The sequence below is a fragment of the Chlorocebus sabaeus genome, chromosome 5, assembly GCF_047675955.1.
Source record: "Chlorocebus sabaeus isolate Y175 chromosome 5, mChlSab1.0.hap1, whole genome shotgun sequence".
NCBI classification, from domain to species: Eukaryota; Metazoa; Chordata; class Mammalia; order Primates; family Cercopithecidae; genus Chlorocebus; species Chlorocebus sabaeus.
This window is the reverse complement of record NC_132908.1, coordinates 54,093,902-54,112,595: the sequence shown is the minus strand read 5'-3', so window position 1 is coordinate 54,112,595 and position 18,694 is coordinate 54,093,902. Positions and strand designations below refer to the sequence as shown.

Here is an 18,694-nt window from a genome sequence, read left to right as displayed (position 1 = left end):
TCCAGGATCAGGAGGTGATCACCATGGCAACCCTCACCCCATCCATCTTCCCCTGAGGTGGGGCCACTCGCCCCAGAACACATCATGGCATTCCATCCTCTGCCTTCATGTTCACTTGGAGGTTTCCTGGAGGGGCGCCCCTCCTAGGGATGTGACAGAGCCTCCATCCATCCCCAAGCACTACTGTCATCGGCTCCAGCCATGGGCTGGATGTCATGGGAATTTCTCCATCCTGAAAAAAGAATGTTATCCCACTCTACTCTGGGAGAAGGATGAAGCGGGTTGGGGGAACCCTGAGGTTTGGAAGGCAGACCCAGGTTTAGTGGGGTTTCTACTTGGCAGATCTCAGCAAGAGAGGTAGCAGTGGTTATGAGGATGAGGCTGGGAGCCAGACTGTCTGGGCTTGAACCCTAGCCTAGACTCTTCCTACCTGTGTGGCCCTGAGCAAGTTTACCCTTCTGCAGCTTAACTTCCTCCTCTATAAAACGTGGACAGTAACAGTGCTTACATCATAGAGATGTGAGGAGTGAATGAGAGGAGGCATGTACAGTCCCTAGCACAGCACCTGACCCAGGGCAAGTGCTGAATAGTAGCGGCTGTTATAATGATCTGATTCCCCCAAATTCTTCATGAGGCAGCATATCCCTCCCCCACACCACCCACCCAAAGGCGAGGCCCTGCCCACCCTCTCCAACCTCCTTTCCTGGCTCCTATCCCAGGGCTTCCCGTGATACTCACTCCACTTCCTCCAGGTGAGGGCCTTCCTGGAGCAAGGCTATGAGGGTCTCTGCATCGTGGACCTGGAGCTGACACTTCTGCAGCCTTGGGTAGGAATGGGGGACAGAAGGGCTCAGGGCAAACAGCTACTCCATGGCCCCTCCAGCTTCCAGTGCTGGGGAGTCAGGGGCCCACAGAACTGGGTCTAATCTTGGCCATACCTCTTAATAGCTGGGTGATCTTGAGCAAGGGACTTAACCTGTCTGAGACTCAGTTTCCTCCTCCCTCAAAGGAGAAAAATAACATGTACTTCAGAGATATTCTAAAGGAATTACAGTGAGGTAAAGGATATAAAACTTCTAGCACAATGCCTGGCATATATATAGCCAGGGTCCAAAGTTGTAGCTATTGTTGTTATTATTGTTGTTATTATGACAGATGCTCCCTATTCAAGCCAGGATGGGCTCTCCAGGATGGGCAGCACACCCAGCTAATCCTTTCCCTGTCCCTCATCTGCTTTTCCCTTTATCCTCCCTGCCCCTGCTCTCCCTTGCCTGGGACTTTCCCCCACATCCTATCCCCCTCCTAAGGCAATAGATCCCTCCAAGGTACCTGAGTGTCAGGCTTCTGCTCTGAGCCCCTTTCCTCTGGCCGTCACTTTCCTGCAGGTCTGGAGCTCTGGCAAGAACAAATCAAACACTGGCCTGGGCTCAGGCATCCAGGGCTTGGTGGATCAAGCCTCTTTCCTTGGCTTCTAGAGGCTGAAGACCCTGAAGCACAGCTCAAAGTGAGTTGGTAACAAAGAAGATTGCTTACAGATGCCCAAGGTGTGATTCAGCAGAGCAGGAGGGACGAAAGGTTTGAGGTCAAATGGAACCTTTATTCAAATTTTGGCTCTGCCGTGTATAGCCATGTGGCCTTGGGCAAGTCACTGCCGTTGGCTCCCTTTTCTCTTTTCTAAAACAAGATGACAACATCTACACATAGGTACCTGAAGGATTGAATGAGACAATGTACGTCCAAGTACCCAGCATAGGTGTAAAATCGAAGCTTAGTAAACAGAAGCTGCTATTGTCAATGATGTGATGGTCTCCATTTGTGGATGTGCTGTCTGTGGTTCGGAAGGCGAGGAGCATGAGCTGTATGCAGTGAGTCCAGGCTACGGTAAACCACAGACTCTCCCCCACTGGTCTAAGGGAGCATTAGGGGATGCAGGGAAGCTAGGACATTACGAGCCAGGTTTCACAGACTTTTTGGATTGGTGCAAACCATTTTTTTTTTTTTTTTTTTTTAGAGACAGGGTCCCACTCAGTCCCTAGGCTGGAGTGCAGTGGCTCTATCTTAGTTCACTGCAGCCTCAAACTTCTGGGCTCAAGTGATCCTCCCACCTTGGCTTCCTGAGCAACTGGTACTATAGGAGTGAATCACTATGCCTAGCTATTCTATTTTTATTTATTTATTTATTTTTGTAGAAATCGGGGTCTCACTTTGTTGCCCAGGCTGGTCTTGAACTCCTAGCTTCAAGCGATCCTGCCCCCTCAGCCTCTCAAAGTGCTGGGGTTACAGACATGAGCTACTATGCCAGCCTGTTTAATAGAACTTTCTGCAATGATGGAAATGTCCTGGCATCTGTACCACTCGCTATGGGAACCACTAGTTGAGCAGTTGAAGTATAGCTAATGTGACTAATGAACTGAAAATTTCATTTTGCTTAATTTTAATTTATTTAAATTTAAATAGCCATATGGGGCTAGTGGCTATCCTATTGAGCATCACAGCTTTAAGCAGTTGGAGGGGAAAGAAAAAATGACCTAGCTGGTCATTTTTTGAGACAGAGTCTCTCTCTGTCGCCCAGGCTAGAGTACAGTGGTGTGATCATGGCTCAAGCTCCCAGGCTCAAGAGATCCTCCCAACCTCAGCATCCTGAGTAGCTGGGACTACAGGCATGCACCACCACTCCTGGCTAATTTTTTTTTTTAGAGATGCGGTCTTGCTATGTTGCCCAGGCTTGTCTTGAACACCTGGACTCAAGATATCCTCCTGCCTTGGCATCCCAAAGTGCTAGGATTACAGGCATGAGCCACCGCACCCAGCAACATTGGTCTTACCTTATCCGGTCATTATACAGGCAAGGAAATTGAGACCCAGAGAAGGGAAAGAGATTGCTCAGGGGCATACATACATCTGTCTCTGAGTCTTAGCCAGGAGGGCAAAGTGTGGGAGAGCACAGTTGTGATGGTCTTTTAGGGAAAAGCAGCTTCCTTTTCTTGGCCCATCCAAGACTGGCCAAGCTGGAATCCATGCACAGCTGGAATAGCCAGCATTTGACTGCCCACTGCACGCCAACAGTGCTCTAAACTCCTTAAGTGTAGTAACTTACTTAATTCTCAGAACAACCCTGAGATGTAGGTACCATCATTGCCCTCCCTGCCTTTTTCAGTTGTAAGGACTTTCCCAGAGTTTTCACCATCTAGTAATGCCAGTCTAACAATATCTTTATGTCATCCCCAAGCGTTTGCCTTCCTCTGAGACTTCTGGGGATGCTTCCTTCCCCAGGGACCAGATGTGGTCTGGACACGCTAGAGGAAGTTAAAATCCTTTGCCAACCTAAGCAGTAATTCATTCCTCAGGGCAGCAGTAGCAGGAGGAATCCCCATATCCCAGCTCTTCCTAGTCTCTTGGTCACCTTTCCCCTCAACTGCCTGAGCCCAATTGCTTCTAAGGATAGTCCCAGACCCACCGCCTCTTGGCTTCTTACCTTTGTAGCTCTGCAGTTGTCTCTGTGGGCGGGGAAAGAAGGAAGATGAGGTCCGCCTTCCTGCAGGATCAGATACCAAACCATGAAACCCAGGGACTGGAAACCAGCACATCACCCACCACAGGCACACCCTTTTCTGCCCCAAATATCCAAACATCCAGATGAAACTGATTTTGTAATTGACAGGGAAACATAACAGAACCAGCAAAAGTGCTTCAAATCAGGCATGTGAAATACTGATTATGTCTTTGCTTGATGAATCCTGCAAGAGTCTTTTAAAAAGTCATAGAAACAATTTTCAAAGAAATATAATAAAAATTAAGGATTCTGTCAGTTTTTTCTTTCTTTTTAAATTTGAGATGGAGATCTCACTCTGTTACTCAGGCTCAAGTACAGTGGTGTGTTCACACCTCAATGCAGCCTCAACCTCCAGGGCTCAAGCAATCTTCCCACCTCAGCCTCCCAAGTAGCTGGAACCACAGGCATGCACCACCATGTCCCACTGATTTTGTTCATTTTTTGTAGAGACTATGTTGCCCAGGTTAGTCTTGAACTCCTGAGCTCAAATAATCCTCTTGCCTCAGCCTTCCACAGTGTTGGAATTACAGGCATGAGCCACTGGGCCAGGCTGAAATTTTTTAACAGAAATTTTTATGATTAAGAAGCATGACACCTAACCTACCCCTTGATCCAAACTGGCTATGTTGGTTCAGCACCATGGAGGGCAACACATGGCTAACTATTCCTTAGGCTATGCCTGTGCTTCGTAGACTTGTTGACTCATTCCCTTATCCATCTATCCATCCATCCATCCATCCATCCATCCATCCATCCATCCATCCATCTTTTCATACACCCGTCCATCTTTTCAGCTAGCCATCTATCCATTCATCCATCCATTCATCTATCCATCCATCCATCTTTTCATCCATCCATCTTTCCATCCATCCATCTTTCCATCCATCCATCCATCCATCCACCATCCATTCATCTTTTCATCCACCCATCCATCTTTTCATCCATCCATCTATCCATCCATCCATCTTTTCATCCACCCATCTATCTTTTCATCCATCCATCCATCTTTTCATCCTCCCATCTATCTTTTCATCCATCCATCCATCCATCCATCCATCCATCCATCTTTACATTCACCCATCTATCTTTCCATCTATCCATCCATCCATCCATCAATTCATCTTTTCATCCATCCATTAATTCAATATATACCAAGTACCAGGTGCCAAGCCTGAGCTAGCTTCTGAAGGTAGAGCTGTGAGTAAAACAGTAGGGCATGCACAGATTTATCTTGCAGACGAGGGGCCTCCTCCATTTCCCATCCCACTTTCCCCTCCCCTTTTCTCAAGGCCCTGAAGGCCAAGATCCCCTTCCTTCTGCTCACCTGGCCTGAAGTGTCCTGATGGTAGGACACGTGACTGCCACCCTTGCCAAGCAGAGTAGGGTTGACACGCAGACGCTGTTGCCGCTCAGGCTGCATGATTGTGGCAAAGGTGTCAGGAGTGGAATCCCCTATCCCATGGGCCCCAGACCTTCCTTGCCTTGTAAGGGAGTGGGGTGACTCAGGCATAGAGAGGGACTGGGCTGCAGGGGCAGTGGAAAGATCACTTACTCAAGTTTCCGGAGCCGTGGTAGGTGAGGGAGAACCTCCACGATGTTTAGCACCACCTGGTCACTGAGCTGGTTGTCCCGAAAACTGCAAGGAGACAAAGGCCCAGTCTCTCTGCCCTGGGGTTGGGGCACTTGCAAGCCCCAGTTAGCAAGTGATAGGATGGCCACCCTCATGTGGGAGATATAAGAGGGGCCCAGAAAGAGATGATGGCCTGCTTACTGGATTCCAACAGGCACAGCTAGGAGGAAAGGCCCTCCGCTGGCCTCACTTCTGGGTCTATTTGGTTCCTGTAGGGAAGATTTTGCCTGGTGGCTCAAGGAATCTAGAAGAGAGACTGATGGCCTCTTCATGAAGTGCAATGAGGAGACCCAGCACCCTGCTCCCAGGGCTTATGTCTGGGATGTGTCTGAGGCCCGCAGGCAATGAGTAAAGTCTAGACTGGGATGCTGCAGGCGTCGCTTCCAGTCTCAGCTGTGGCCCTGACTCACCCAGAGCCCTGAGCCAAGCACATTCCTCTCTGACCCCACTTTCCCCACCTGTTCACAAGTCAGCCCTGCCTGGGTTCCTAGCTGGGGAGACTGATGAGCTGAGGGGAGTGAGGGTGATTGAGAACAATGGTAGGTGACGGGAGACAAAATTAAAGTCACCCTCAATAGCCAGGAAAAAGTGTCAACAAGTTCAATACTTCTGAACCCTTGCCTAATCACTATTCACAGATGCCCAGCCGAGACGACAATAGGGACTGTGGTCCAACTTATTATTTTCACTCAACAAGTGCTGAACCTTAGTGACAGGCTGCATCTGTGTGGATGAAGGAGTGCCTTCTCTAAATGTCATAAAAGTGCCATATAAACTAGCAGCGTCCTGCCAGTGAGGAGGGTCACCGGTCCCACTACTCCCCATGGTACTCAGTCCCAGACACAGGGCAGGAGTATATTTGTGCATATGAACTTAGTTAGTTACAGTGTGCTGGCATCTAAATGTGTACATGCAGTTAACTGTATATGTGTGCTGCATACGTGTGCATGAGTGGGCATGTGTGGGTGCATATTCTTGCATGCGCCTGTGTACTTCTGTGCAAGTGTAGACACATGTGCACAAATGTGAAGGTGTGCAGTGCTTCATGTAGTTATGTGTATCCACAGTGCCTGATTCCTGCCTACGCACTGCCATTCCTTCTCCTGGGATTGCAGAAAGAGGGATAACATAAGGGATAACTTAACACTCATGCTCCTCCAAGATGGTCCAAAATTTTAGATGAAGGAAGCCTTCCTCTGGGGACTCTGGGAGCCTTGGGTTTGGACTTAGCCCTGCTGAGTACTTGGACTGATGCCTTCCCTCTCTGGGTCTCAGTGAAAAACTACTGGTCAGACTTGGAGGAACATGCAGGCCCCAGGCAGGCCCCAGGGGGGCTCTGGGATCTGGGCAGTGACTCATCTCCCCAGCCAGTGAGCCCTCCTGGAGACCACTCACCTGACTTCTTCCAGCTGTGGACAGAGAGGCAAAGCTTTCACCAGGTGGCTGATGCCTCGGGCAGTGATCTTACTTCCTGCTAACCTACAGAGTAAGCAAAGATGGTGGGGAGGAACGAGGAGGGGAAAAGGGCGAGGCCAGGAATCTGCCTTGTGTAGGATTAAGGAGAGGGAGGAGAGTACCAGGCATCCCCAGCTGAAGACCCTTCTCAGCTCCAAGGCCTGGCTCACCCCAGCATCTGCAGTCTCCCCATTGTCGGCAAGCTCCTGGAGAGGGCTTCTGCAAAGGCATCTCCACACTTCCTGCTCTTAAAACTGCCATGAGAGGAAGCAAAGTGTCAGAGGATCAGTGCTGGGCAGAGCTGAGAATCATCGCCACTCCCTCAGACAGATGGGGCTTAATGCAGTAGTACTAACAAATACATATTATGGCCGAGACTTCTAATCGTCCACCAAAGCCCATTCTCCACTTCATCTACAGCAATAGAGCTATCGTGAGGAACATGGTTTCCCAGCCAGAGATCACATTTCCCAGCCTCTCTTGCAGCTCAGTGTGGCCAGGTGACTATGTTCTCACCAACGGAATGTGAGTGGAAGGGATGTGTCCTAGTTCTAGGACTGAACTTTAATGCATTGGCATGTTCCTCCATGCTCTTTCCCTGTTCCCAAGCCAGAGCACAGATATACCCATGACCTAGCTTTGCTGTGCAGATAGGATTCCCAAGGGGATAATGAAGCAAAATGGGAGGAACCTGGGTCCCTGCACGACTGCCGGGAGTTGAGCCATTCCATTGCCCTGGACCACCTCTGACTCTTCCATGAGAGAGAAATAAAAGTCTACATTATTTAACCTACTGTATTTGGGGAGAGATTTCTCTGTTACTACAGTCTAGCCTTTTCTCTAGCTAATATGCACACTGAGCCTTTGCTCTGTGCCAGGCACTGTGCTACAAAGTGTTTTTTCATGCATTATCCCATCTCATTCTCGCAATGACCATATGAGTTGGCTATTGTTACAGATTCGTTTTAGGAATGAAGAAGCTCTGGCCTAGACAGTGCGCATGTGTGTGCTCCATGCACCTGCCCAAAGTCCAACAGCCTCTATCGACACAGCCTGGATCTGAGGCTTCAGCCCATGATTAACAGACAGAGATTGAGAATCCAGAAACCACAGACAAGAGGAGGATCCATTTGGACTCCAGAGGTCCTGTCAAGGCATGGAGCTTCCTCTCTTGCATTGCAGGCCATTCTGTTCTGATATTCAAGATTCCTATCCAGTCCCCTTGGCAGAGGTCTGCCGGACTGGTTGGCCTCTGCTCCCCCAAAAGCCCAATCCCCTCCCCGGGCCTCCTCCACTCTTACTCACCTGAGATTCTCTATCTGCCCACAGCCTACCAGAGCCTCAGGGCAGTGGGGCTCCAGGGGACAGCCATCAAAATCCAGGTGGATGGGGGCCTCCCTGTGCTCTAGGATGTTGGTCAGGGTGGCCAGGTCGGTGCAGGTCAGTGGGAAATTGTGGAAGAGTAGTTGATAGGGGAGGCTTTGTGCAGTGAGACTGGCCAGCTCAGGCTCCTGTGTCTCATTCACACAGTGACACAGCTCTACAACCTTTGGCCCTGTGAGCTTGCGGGTGGCCAACTTCTTCAACACCTGCACTACGGCAGCCTGCTTGGTGCCCACGCAGTCCTCATTGCCCTGCGCCAGGTGACTAAGAAAGGGGCGGCAGGTGCAGGATGCCAGGCCCGCCAGGAAGGTGGGGAGGTGGTCTGAGAGGTCCAGTCTAGCTTTGGTCCTCTGTACCCAGCGGGAATGGAGGGTAACATGCTGGGTAAGTGTGTCTTTGTCCACCTTGGGGCTGGCCATCAGGTGCAGGGCAGCAAGAAATTCCTGCAGGCTGACGTGGGTGAAAGCATAGCCTGTCTGCTGGTGCCCAGGGCCTGTGCGGACGCAGAATGAGGTCAGCAGGCTGTGAGTGGCCCCAAAGGCTATCAAGGGTGGAGCAATATCTTTTGCATAGAAGATAACCTTCCCTGTCTCCAGGCCCCTCAGGGCCACCTCCCCCAGGTCCAGCAGGGATGTGGTGGGCAAGTGCCCACGGGGGCTGAGGGTGAGCACCATCTGCATATACAGCTGAGTCATGGTGGGCAGGAGGGCCACAGACTGGCCTGGGGCATGGTCAGGAAGCAGATGGTGGAGGCAGAGACAGGCGACTTGGCACAGCGCAGGCACCGCACACAGGCTTCGGAGACGTCCATTTGTCTGTAACTCCGCCAGGGCCCCCTCCTGCAACGGCTGCGCGCTGAAGAAGTGATTCACATATTCTTCCACCCGTGGCCCATCAAAGCCCAGCATGTAGACCATGGCTGCCTCTGCAGGGAGGCAGGCGGGCAGCTTCCCTGGACGGGAGGTGGCCATCACTCGGCAGCCGGGCAGGAGGGTCCCACGGCAGAGACGGGAGAAAAGGGTGAGGACTGAGCCTGGGCCATCAGGACCTGTAGGCTGGAGGGCCTCATCTAGCCCATCAAAGATCAGCAGGACTTGGTCAGCGTTCTTCTCCAGGTACTGGAAGACAGCATCAGGGTCCGACTCAGGGCTTAGGTACAGATCAAAAAGGAGCTGGGACAGTGTCAGGAACCTCGTGATCAGGTTGAGCTGGCGGAATTCAAAAAGGAACAGGGCCTGGAAACAGTCCAGATGGCCCTCTGCCCACTTCTGGCAGAGCCGGTGGGCCAGTGTGGTCTTGCCCATGCCGGCCTTCCCCAAAAGCACGGTCACCCTTGGGCCCTTGTTAACCCTGGTGTTGAAGAGGTCCGAGATGCTCACGTCAGTGCCATCTTCCACCTTGAGGTCCCCCATAATGGCCCCCTCCTGAATGTCTAAGGATGCTGTGGCCCGGCGCAGGATTGGAGGTACATAGACCTGGTGGAAGGCGTGGGGCTGCCCTGACCCAGGGATTCGGCTTCCATAGCGCTGCTGGGCAGAGGTCCGCAGGAGCTGCAGGTACTTCTTGGCCAACTCTGCAAGGTGCAGGGACATGGCATGAGGACAGGACCCCCTGGCCCTCTGCTCATGTCTTCTTGCCCCAGTATTGGGCTGTTGGGAGCCTCCAGCCCTAGGTGTGTATGTATGACGGGATGAGGATGGGGGTGTCAAGAGCACCACAGAGGGATCTGTGCCACCCCAGCTTCCAGGAGGAATCAGTTCTAAGGGAGCACAGGCTCTCTGGTAGCTATTTAAACAGGCAGGTGGGAATGGAGAAGTGTGGGTCGTGGTTCTATCCATTCTGCAACAGTACACGTGGTGTAAGAGTTCAGTAAGATGCGGGGAGGGGAATAGGGCACCTCCTTTGCAACATCTCTTTTTTTTTCCTTTTTTTTTCCTCCCAGAGACAGAGTCTCAGTCTGTTGCCCAGGCTGGAGTGCAGTGGCATGATCCTAGCTTACTGCAGCAGCAAACTCCTGGTCTCAAGTGATCCTCCTGCCTCAGCCTCTTGTGTAGCTGGGACTATAGGTGCACACCACCACACCCAGCTAATTTTTGTATTTTTAGTAGAGGCAAGATTTTGTTATGTTGGCCAGGCTGGTATTGAATTCCTGGGATCAACTGATCCACCCGCCTCAGCCCTCCAAAGTGCTGGGATTATAGGTGTGAGCCACCGCACCTGGCCCCTTTGCAATATCTTATTGAAACAACCTCTTTCTGTGATATCTGGATCCCAGTGCCCCTTCCCAATATTTCAGTTCTGCAATGCCCAGGGGTGAGCACTAACAAGCTGTAGGCCTAGGCGTTACTCATCAGAACTGTGGGAGCTGGGCCCCTACCGTGCCAGATGTTAACCCTTTAATTCCTGGGTCATTGAGAGGTCTCAGGTGACCCAGGGAAAGGGCTGGGGCTGCTTTTGGGGGGAACCCTAGGGGGAGAGGCCAGGTAGTGGCCTATTTTGAGTGGATGTGAATCCTCTGGTTATGGCCATGGTTGGCAGCAGTGGGGACAGAGAGGGCTCCTGTTAGTGGGACAACTAGTGGAGAATGAGGACCATTCTGAGAACTGGTCAAGAATGAGAGAAGTCCCCTCTCCTCTCACTGGCCTGGCCTGCCCTAAGCAGCTCCCCATGGGTCCCCAGGGCCTCTGTCTTGGGGGTTTCTCCCAGGCCTCCTCACCCCTCCCCATCCCTGCTCACCCCCAAACTGGTCTCCTCCCTGGGTCTCCTTCAACACTGAGGACATAGGGTGTCCCTGGAAGAGCCTGGATGGTGAAGCTGAGACCTGTATGGTGCTTCCAGCTCCTTCAGCAGAGCCCTCTCGAGAGAAGCCCCCATGCAGCCAGATGGGTGGGGAGACCCTTCGCTGCCAGCCCAGCCTTCTCCTCTACCTCCAGTCCTTTTCTCCTGGAAACTTGTGAGACAAGAGTCACTGGGCCTCTGGAGGCTTGTTGGCAGGGGACAAGGTCCAGGGTCCAGGTCCTGGCCCCCAGGCAACCCCATCTCTCTGTTTAGGTTCCTCCCCACACTGGTACCCACCTAACTGCTGCTTCCTGAACTGCTTCCGGCGGGGTGAGGACCCACAGCTCTGATGCGGGCGCTTCAGGCCTGAAAAAGCAAAGGAAAGGGTGGAGGAGCCGGGTCTGGGGATCTGGGCTGAGGGGGTACCCAGAACCTTTGGGGAACTCCAGTCCACAGACAGGTGGCAGGCAGCCAAGTGCAGGGACTGGAAAGGCAGGCAGCAGGCAGAGGCTGGGTCAACATCAGCTTCTATTTGCAGAGGGGACTTCTAGGCCCCCCACTGGGAGGTGGATGTTCTGGGCCTGGCAGTCTTGCAGTCCAGGATGCAGGAAGCATGGCCGACAGCCAACAGCCCCCAGAAACACTCAGCTCCAAGCACTAAATGGCCATCTGTCCAACAGGGAAGGACCAAGCTCTATGGAAGCCACCGCTGGTCATATAAGTGAAGTTCCCAGTGAGTTTGGCTGGGCCTGCAACCTCCCTCCTGTGTTAGTGTTTTATCATCCCAATTTCTTATCACCCACATTTCCTTACTTCCCTTAATGATTTCCTGAGTCTTGTCTCATTGCATGGATTTTCAAGAATCACTTTAATGCCTTTCTGGAAGAGTTTGAGAAAGGAAGAAGGAAAACAAGAAAGAAGGGGACCAAGAAACGAAGGGAGGGAGAAAGGAAAGAGGACTCAGGAAAAAATTTTAAGAAGTCAAGCAGGGTCCTCCTACAGCTCCCACAGCTAAGCTAAGTGACCAATAGGAACAGCCCCTGGAGCAGGGCCTTGGGCTCCTTGCCCAGCTAAGAGGCTGGAACCAGTATGAGAGTACTCCAATATCTTAACAAATCCTATATTAAAAAGGGACTCACTGGTCAAATATCAATCAGATCTGGTTACGGCCATGAGACAATGATGCCAGTTCGGTGATATGGGCCTATTGCACCAGGGACTTGGACAGTTTTGATTCACTAGGGAGCTGAGATTACAGGGTGGGTTTTCTGTTGGCATTACTGCCAGGCACAGTGATAATTAAAGTCAATGCTTCTGTAGAAATCAAGGTGCCGAGACGGAAGTGTGACCCATGAATCAGTAGGTGGTCATTATTTAATCACTGGCCCTTCTGAGCTCCTTCAGAAAATCAGCCAAAGGCACCCCCGGTGAAGACACCAGCTGTGGGTGAGTGTCAAGTCCAAGGTGTACAAGTGAAGCCTGACGCTTTGGGGCTGGGAGATGAGGCCCTGTGAGTTGAGGGCAGGAAAGTGAGAACAGGCTTCCCGAGGGGCTCCAGGTTAGACCCTTGAGAATTGGTAACAGGACAAGCCAAAGCCTTGAAAGTCACAGCAGGAGGAGGTGGGGCTGGGAGACACAGTTAGGGGCTTGACACACTTGCAAAAGGGTCAGGGACAGATGAGGAGCATGGCCTATGAGAAATGGCTGTGACCAGCCACCTCCAGCCTCCTCCAGCTTGGAAGTGGGGACTTCACAGTGCTCACCACCCCCTTCCCACCCCCCAACTCCAGTTCTCACCTTGATGGAGCTGAGATTCAGGTAGGCTTTTCCCCTCAGCTCCCAGCTGGCTGGTGAACCCTGCAAAAGAGGGGAGAGTGTAATGTGGTATAGGGCTGTCGTGGGATGCTGGGGACCAGCTCTGGCCTGGTGCCTGGCTCAGGGCTCATCCCACAGGGTGGGTACCCAGCAAAGGAGAAATAAAGTGAACACTCAGTTATCTGTCATGGAGAAAATGTGGTGGTGAGCTTTGAAGGCAGTGGTGGGCAGAAATGTGTATATGCAAGTGCATGCAAGTTGATGTATGTGTGTGCACAGGTGTGCATGTGTTATACATGTGTATATGGGTTTATGCATGTATACACACTGTATCTGCATATGTCTGCACATGCGTGCATGCGCCGCCCAGCCTCCTGCATGTCCGACACTCTGCCTTGAAGTAGAGTTCTTAAGTGAGTTCCCATTTTCTCTCCAAGGACGCTGTTGCCCCTCAATGTCCTGTGTTTCCTCTCAGTGCTGTGCAAACAGAAGGTGCCCAAGAAATCCCCATGAAACTGAACAGAGTTAAACCTGACTATCTATCAGCAGAAGGCAGAAGGCGCTCCCCGTCACTCTTTCTGACCGTGTTGCAAAACAAACGAACAAAACACCTCTAGCCAGGTGTGATGGCTCACATCTGTAATCCCAGCACTTTGGGAGGCCAAGGGAGGAGGATCACTTAAGGCCAGGAGTTCAAGTCCAGCCTGGGCAACAAAGTGATGTCCTGTCTCTAGAAAAAAGTGAGAAATCAGCCTAATGTGGCGGCGTGCACCTGTAGTTCTACTGCAGTCCAAGCTACTTGAGAGGCTGAAGTGGAAAGGATCACCTGAGTCCTGGAGTTGGATGCTGTAGTGAGCTATGATTGTGCCACTGTACGCCAGCCTAGGCAACAGAGCAAGACCCTGTCTCAAAAATAAAAAACAAATAAACAACAAAAACCAACAAGAACAACAACAAAAAACAACCTCCCCTACCAAAAAAGAAAGAAAGAAATCTCTCGGGCATTATGGGCTATGTGGGATTTTGTGGCTGGAAGCAGTCACTCAGCAATTCAAGCAATTCGAGTGAAGCCAGGTGGAAGGAGGGGTCCTCCAGGCCCCAGCAGATTTGGGCGCATTAGGGAATTTGTTCTGGGAAATGTCCAGAAATACAGAATTGAGATCCTGACTCGGTTACACCCTGTCTGTGACTCAGGTGGGTCCCTGGGCTCCCCCTGACTCTCCATGACACAGGTTCTGGCCTGGCTGCTTTGCATCTCTCACACCTGCCCTTACCATCATCACAGCCAAAAGTACTCAGCAGCAGCACCTCCAGTTCCAGAGGCACCTCCAGCTGCATGCACACACAATGAATGAAAGACTGCCAGGTGGCCGAACCCTGGACATGCAGCTTGTTGAGTTGTAGGATGACTCTCTGTTCAGGGTCCAAGGTCTCGTTCCTGGAATCCAGGTCTGTGTTGGGGAGGAAGAACTTCATCTTGGCATTCAGCCATTCTGGGTCTTTGCTGAGCAGCCTCACAAGACAGCTCCACAGGTTCTTGTTACCGAGCTGGAGGTCAATGGGGTCCATGAGGAGCCGGCCCTGGAGGGACAGGGAAGATAGGTGAGTTGAGGGGGACAGGTAAACTGGGGGCAGATGAGCTGAGGGACAGGGGAACTGGGGGGGAGGTGAGTTGGTGACAGGTAAACTGAGGGCAGATGAGCTGGGGGACAGAGGACGTGGGGGCAGATGAACTGGGGACAGGGGAACTGGGGGGAAGGTGAGCTGGGGGACAGAGGAACTGGGGGGAGGTGAGCTGAGAGACAGGGGAACTGGGGGACAGGGGAGCTTGGGCACAGGTGAGCAGGGGACAGGCGAGCTAGGAGGAAGATGAACTGGGGGACAGGTGAACTTAGGGCAGGCAGGTGAGCTGGGGGGCAGGGGGACTGGAGGGAAGATGAGCTGGGGAACCAGTGAGCTGGAGGACAAGTGAATTGGGGGCAGGTGATTTGGGGGACAGGGGAGCTGGGAGGAAGATTAGATGGAGAACAGGTGAGTTGCGGGGCACGTGACTTGAGGGCAGGTGAGTTGGGGACAGGTGAACTAGGGGGAGGTGATCTGGGGAAGGTGAGTTGGGGGATAGGGGAGCTTCTGGGGAAGTCAAGCAGTCAAGAACCACTCTCTACATCTGAGCAACAAAAAATAGGCAGGGAAGTGGCCTCTCCATGGAGTCTTGATGTCTCTGCCCAGGAATCGGCTCCAGAGATCAGTCTGTTTCTTCCGCTCCCCCTCCCCACTCCATTTGTGCCTACATCCTGGCTCTCTGGAATGGCCTAGTTCATCCCCTGTGGACAGTCCGCTGAGGATGCATTACTCATTCTTGTTTCCGTGAACTATTTATGCTGCTCTCAGTCTGAGCTAACCTCATGGCAGAGACAACTAGTTGTCTCGCAAAATCTGTTCTTCCCTTCTTCCTCAGTATTAGAACTACTAAACATTCTCTGGTCATCCAGAATAGATTATTATTTCCCAGTCTCCCTTGCAGTTATATGTGGCCATGTAATTTGGCCAGTGGAATGTAAGTGGAAGTGTTGTCTATTCTTCTTTGCTCCTTCCTGTTGGCTGGAATGTCGATGGGATGGCTGGATCTTGGGCAGCCATTTTGAATCATGAGGTGGAACCCATACTGAGCTGCCCATCTGCCCTGTGCTCACTGACTTTGGACTTCTATTACATGGCAGGGAAATACACTTCCATTTTGGTTAACCCACTGTTGTTTAGTGCTTTCTGTTACTCACAGTGATCTCTAATCCTAGCTAACACAGACCATCACCTCTTTTGCTAAGCAGATTCTCTCCTTCTGAAGTGGAACTCTTTTTTTTTTTTTTTTTTTTTTTTGAGATGGAGTCTCGCTCTGTCACCCAGGCTGGAGTGCAATGGTGTAATCTCGGCTCACTGCAGTATCTGACTCCTGGGTTCAAGCGATTCTCCTGTCTCAACCTCCCGAGTAGCTGGGATTACAGGTGCACACCACAATATCTGGCTAATTTTTGTAATTTTTCATACAGATGGGATTTCACCATGTTGGCCAGGCTGGGCTCAAACTCCTGACCTCAGGGTGATCCGCCCACCTCGCTCTCCCAAAGTGCTGGGATTACAGGTGTGAGCCATCATGCCTGGCAGAACTGGAACTCTTAAATCACCTCCTTATAGAAGTACCAATAGAGGGCAAGAGGCATTTACACAGCAAAAGCCTAAACAATGTGCAGTTCCTTTGATTCAGTATTCCATTTCTAGTACTCTAGAACTGGGAAACAATTGGGAAACAATCATGAACATACGTACAAGATTTAGTTACAAAGATGTTCACTGCAAGACTATTTATAATGATTAAAAATTGGAAACAACCTAAATGTCTAACAGTTGAGGACTGGCCAACTAAATGGTGGTCCATCATCTAGTGGACCATGCTATCACATTTCTAGATGTACCTTCTTGTACTATTTCCTTCCTCATAGCAGTACCCACTTGGAAAGCACTCACTGTCTAAGTGCTTTATATACTTCATTTTAGCCTCACAACTCCAGAGAGTCCACCTTTAACTCTGAAAAGAGTAGGAGGTCCACCCAGAAGCCAACCTTCCCAATCCCCAGAGACTGAGGCCAGTACTGTGCGTGCTGGGGTTTGGAGCCCAGCTGCTCTCCGGCATGCAGCAGAGACACACTTGTATGTGCCGCCAGCCCCACTGGTCATTTCTCCTTGACTGGGCTAATCTCAGGAGGTCCTTACTCAGGCAGAGAGTCTTAGAATTTATGAAACATGCTCACACCATGATCCTCAGGCAGGGATTACCATCTCCACTAAACAGATGGAAAGACCATGGCCAAGGAAGGGCAAAGGGTACGCCCACGGTCACACAACAAGTCCATGACAGAGCCAGGAGCAGAACTGAGGTTTCTTGCCTCCCGGGCCAGTAAATTTCCAAGGCCTTGGAGGCCTGGATGGCTCCAGACAAGGCTAAGTCCCTGGATTTTGTGTGATCTCAGAAAAAGGATGTGGCCATAGCCTAGGGCATAACTTCTTTTCCAGGCTATGGTGTCCAGCATCCATGCTGCCCATGAAGAAATGGTCCAGGACAGCATGGCACCAGATGGAAGTAAGTAGTGCCTGGATGGTGTGATTTCTGGTGATGTTTCTCATCCTCAAATTTATCCTCCAGCCAGTCTAACACAATACCTTTGTTTCCATCATTAGTGTTCTATCCCCTTAGGCTATGACACAAATCTCTTTAAGGCTAACCATCCTTGGGAGAAAAAGCACGTGGCATCATTATCAGTCACTGAGATTTCCATGGGGAATAATCTTGGAAACAGAGGACGATGGTTGAAAGATCCATGGCCCAGCTCTGTTACTAATTGTCTGTGGTAGGCATTTGGGCTGTTCACAGATACTCTTTCTCCCCTTTCTAGGCCTTTGGTGGGATTACATTTCTCTGCCTCCTTGAAATTGGGCACAGCCATGAAATTTGCTTTGGTCAATGAAATATGCTAAAAAAGACTCATGTCATGCCTGTGTAGACGTTTTAAGAACCAAGGTGTGATTCACAGTAGTTTTTCTTTTTTTCTACTCCAGGGGCCAGAAATATTGCAAATCATGGCTACCCTGTTAGCCTGAGTCTGGGAGAGAGGATGATGTGGAGGAGCAATCCCAGTCAATCCACACCAGACAGGAAGCAAGAGCAGGAAATAAACTTTTGTTGCCATGAGTCACTGGGACTTTGGAGGGTGCATGTACTGCAGTGTAACCTGGCCTATCGTAGTGGATACACTCATAGTGTGACCTTGAGCAAGCCTTTTTCCTACATAAGCCTCAGTCATACCATCTCTAAAATAGGTAGATTATATGCTGTCTCAAAACTTCCTGATTTTCTGTGTCTGATCATTACATTCTCATGCTGAATGATGGTCAAGGGCAGGTTTGTTGTGTTGGGGGCAGCCCAGTAAGCAGATTTGGGTAGGGACCAGTCTTGGCAGTAGGAGAAGAGTGAAGAAGTAGATAGGAGGGGAGAAGAGGAGGTGAAGGGGAGAGAAAAATCACCTACTTGGTCTCCTCGTTCATGATAGGTGCTCTAGGGTCCCCACAGAGAGGGTCTCATGGGTGTCTGGGCTATGTCCTTGTGCCTTGAGTTGGATTGACAGGTTGTTTCCATAGTGCAGACCCCTAAGGGGAGAGAAGACAGGGAGTTGTCCCCACAATTCCAGACTCCAAAAGGAATGCTGTAAACCAGGCACCAGCCCTTGCCCCTGCCTGCCAGAGACACTTCTGAGAATACTGGATCCAGACACAGTCCCCCCAACTCCATCTGTAGACCTTGTTCTTCCCTGACTGCAGCTCCTTATGTCCCTGGGTTTACGCAGCCTAACCCTCCTTGATGTCACCTCCTGCCACACCTGGCTCAGAGGATGCCCCTCTTCCTCCTCCAATTCAGATATTCACCTTACAATGTCCTTTGGCATCACAATGAGCCCTGCAAGTCAGCAAAGTTATTTTTGGTCATTTATTCAGATGATAATGAAATAATCCTTACTGCAGATGCCAACTTTCACCCCCAATATAAAACCCCAAAAAGGTTAGGATTTGCAATCTTCTTCCTATTTAGTTAGTTTTTAAACAATTGAGAGTAAACTTTCTTCTTAAAGAGAAGACCCGGAAGCATTGATAGCTGCTCAAAGAGAGCACAGTAAAAAGACACGCTGGCACAAATTCCCACACCACACAACAGAGATCTTCCTACGAACAAAGAAGAGAACAGGCAGCTACAGACTACATGGAGGAAAGGAAGAGAGGCGGAAGGTCAGCGTGTGCTCTGATTGTGTCTCTGTGAAATACGAGGAATGTAACTCAGAGTTCCATGACTTTAGACAAATCCATGTAAATAGGGCACATTCTGACATCATGGAGGTGGTATGTAGTATGGTAATTAGAAATAAGAAAGGAAAAGAGAGATCTTTTGAAGAGGTCCCAGGGGACTAATAAGATATGTCTATATTTCTCTCTCTCTGTCTTTCTTTTTTCTTGAGATGGAGTCTTGCTGTGTTGCC

The 18,694-nt window shown here is 50.7% G+C and overlaps 1 protein-coding gene across 10 annotated transcripts in view; it reads right to left on the bottom strand.

Annotated features, from left to right (window-relative positions):
• Positions 1-18,694, bottom strand: part of NLRC5 (NLR family CARD domain containing 5) — a 93,107-nt gene that overhangs the window by 47,490 nt on the left and 26,923 nt on the right. For 9 of the 10 annotated variants that reach the window (XR_005243907.2, XR_005243908.2, XM_007993407.3 and 6 more), the window contains exons 2-13: positions 17,695-17,813; positions 13,889-14,195; positions 12,597-12,656; positions 11,097-11,165; positions 7,944-9,594; positions 6,809-6,892; positions 6,579-6,662; positions 5,106-5,189; positions 4,878-4,967; positions 3,476-3,535; positions 1,330-1,395; positions 739-822 (exon numbers count right to left, since the gene is read on the bottom strand). Coding sequence is in view for 8 of the 10 variants with exons in the window: in XM_007993407.3 (XP_007991598.3) it covers positions 739-822; positions 1,330-1,395; positions 3,476-3,535; positions 4,878-4,967; positions 5,106-5,189; positions 6,579-6,662; positions 6,809-6,892; positions 7,944-9,594; positions 11,097-11,165; positions 12,597-12,656; positions 13,889-14,183 (2,627 nt within the window). In the remaining 2 variants the exon portion in view is untranslated. The remainder of the gene's footprint in view (positions 1-738; positions 823-1,329; positions 1,396-3,475; positions 3,536-4,877; positions 4,968-5,105; positions 5,190-6,578; positions 6,663-6,808; positions 6,893-7,943; positions 9,595-11,096; positions 11,166-12,596; positions 12,657-13,888; positions 14,196-17,694; positions 17,814-18,694) is intronic. The other variant, XM_007993406.3, reaches the window with a different exon arrangement.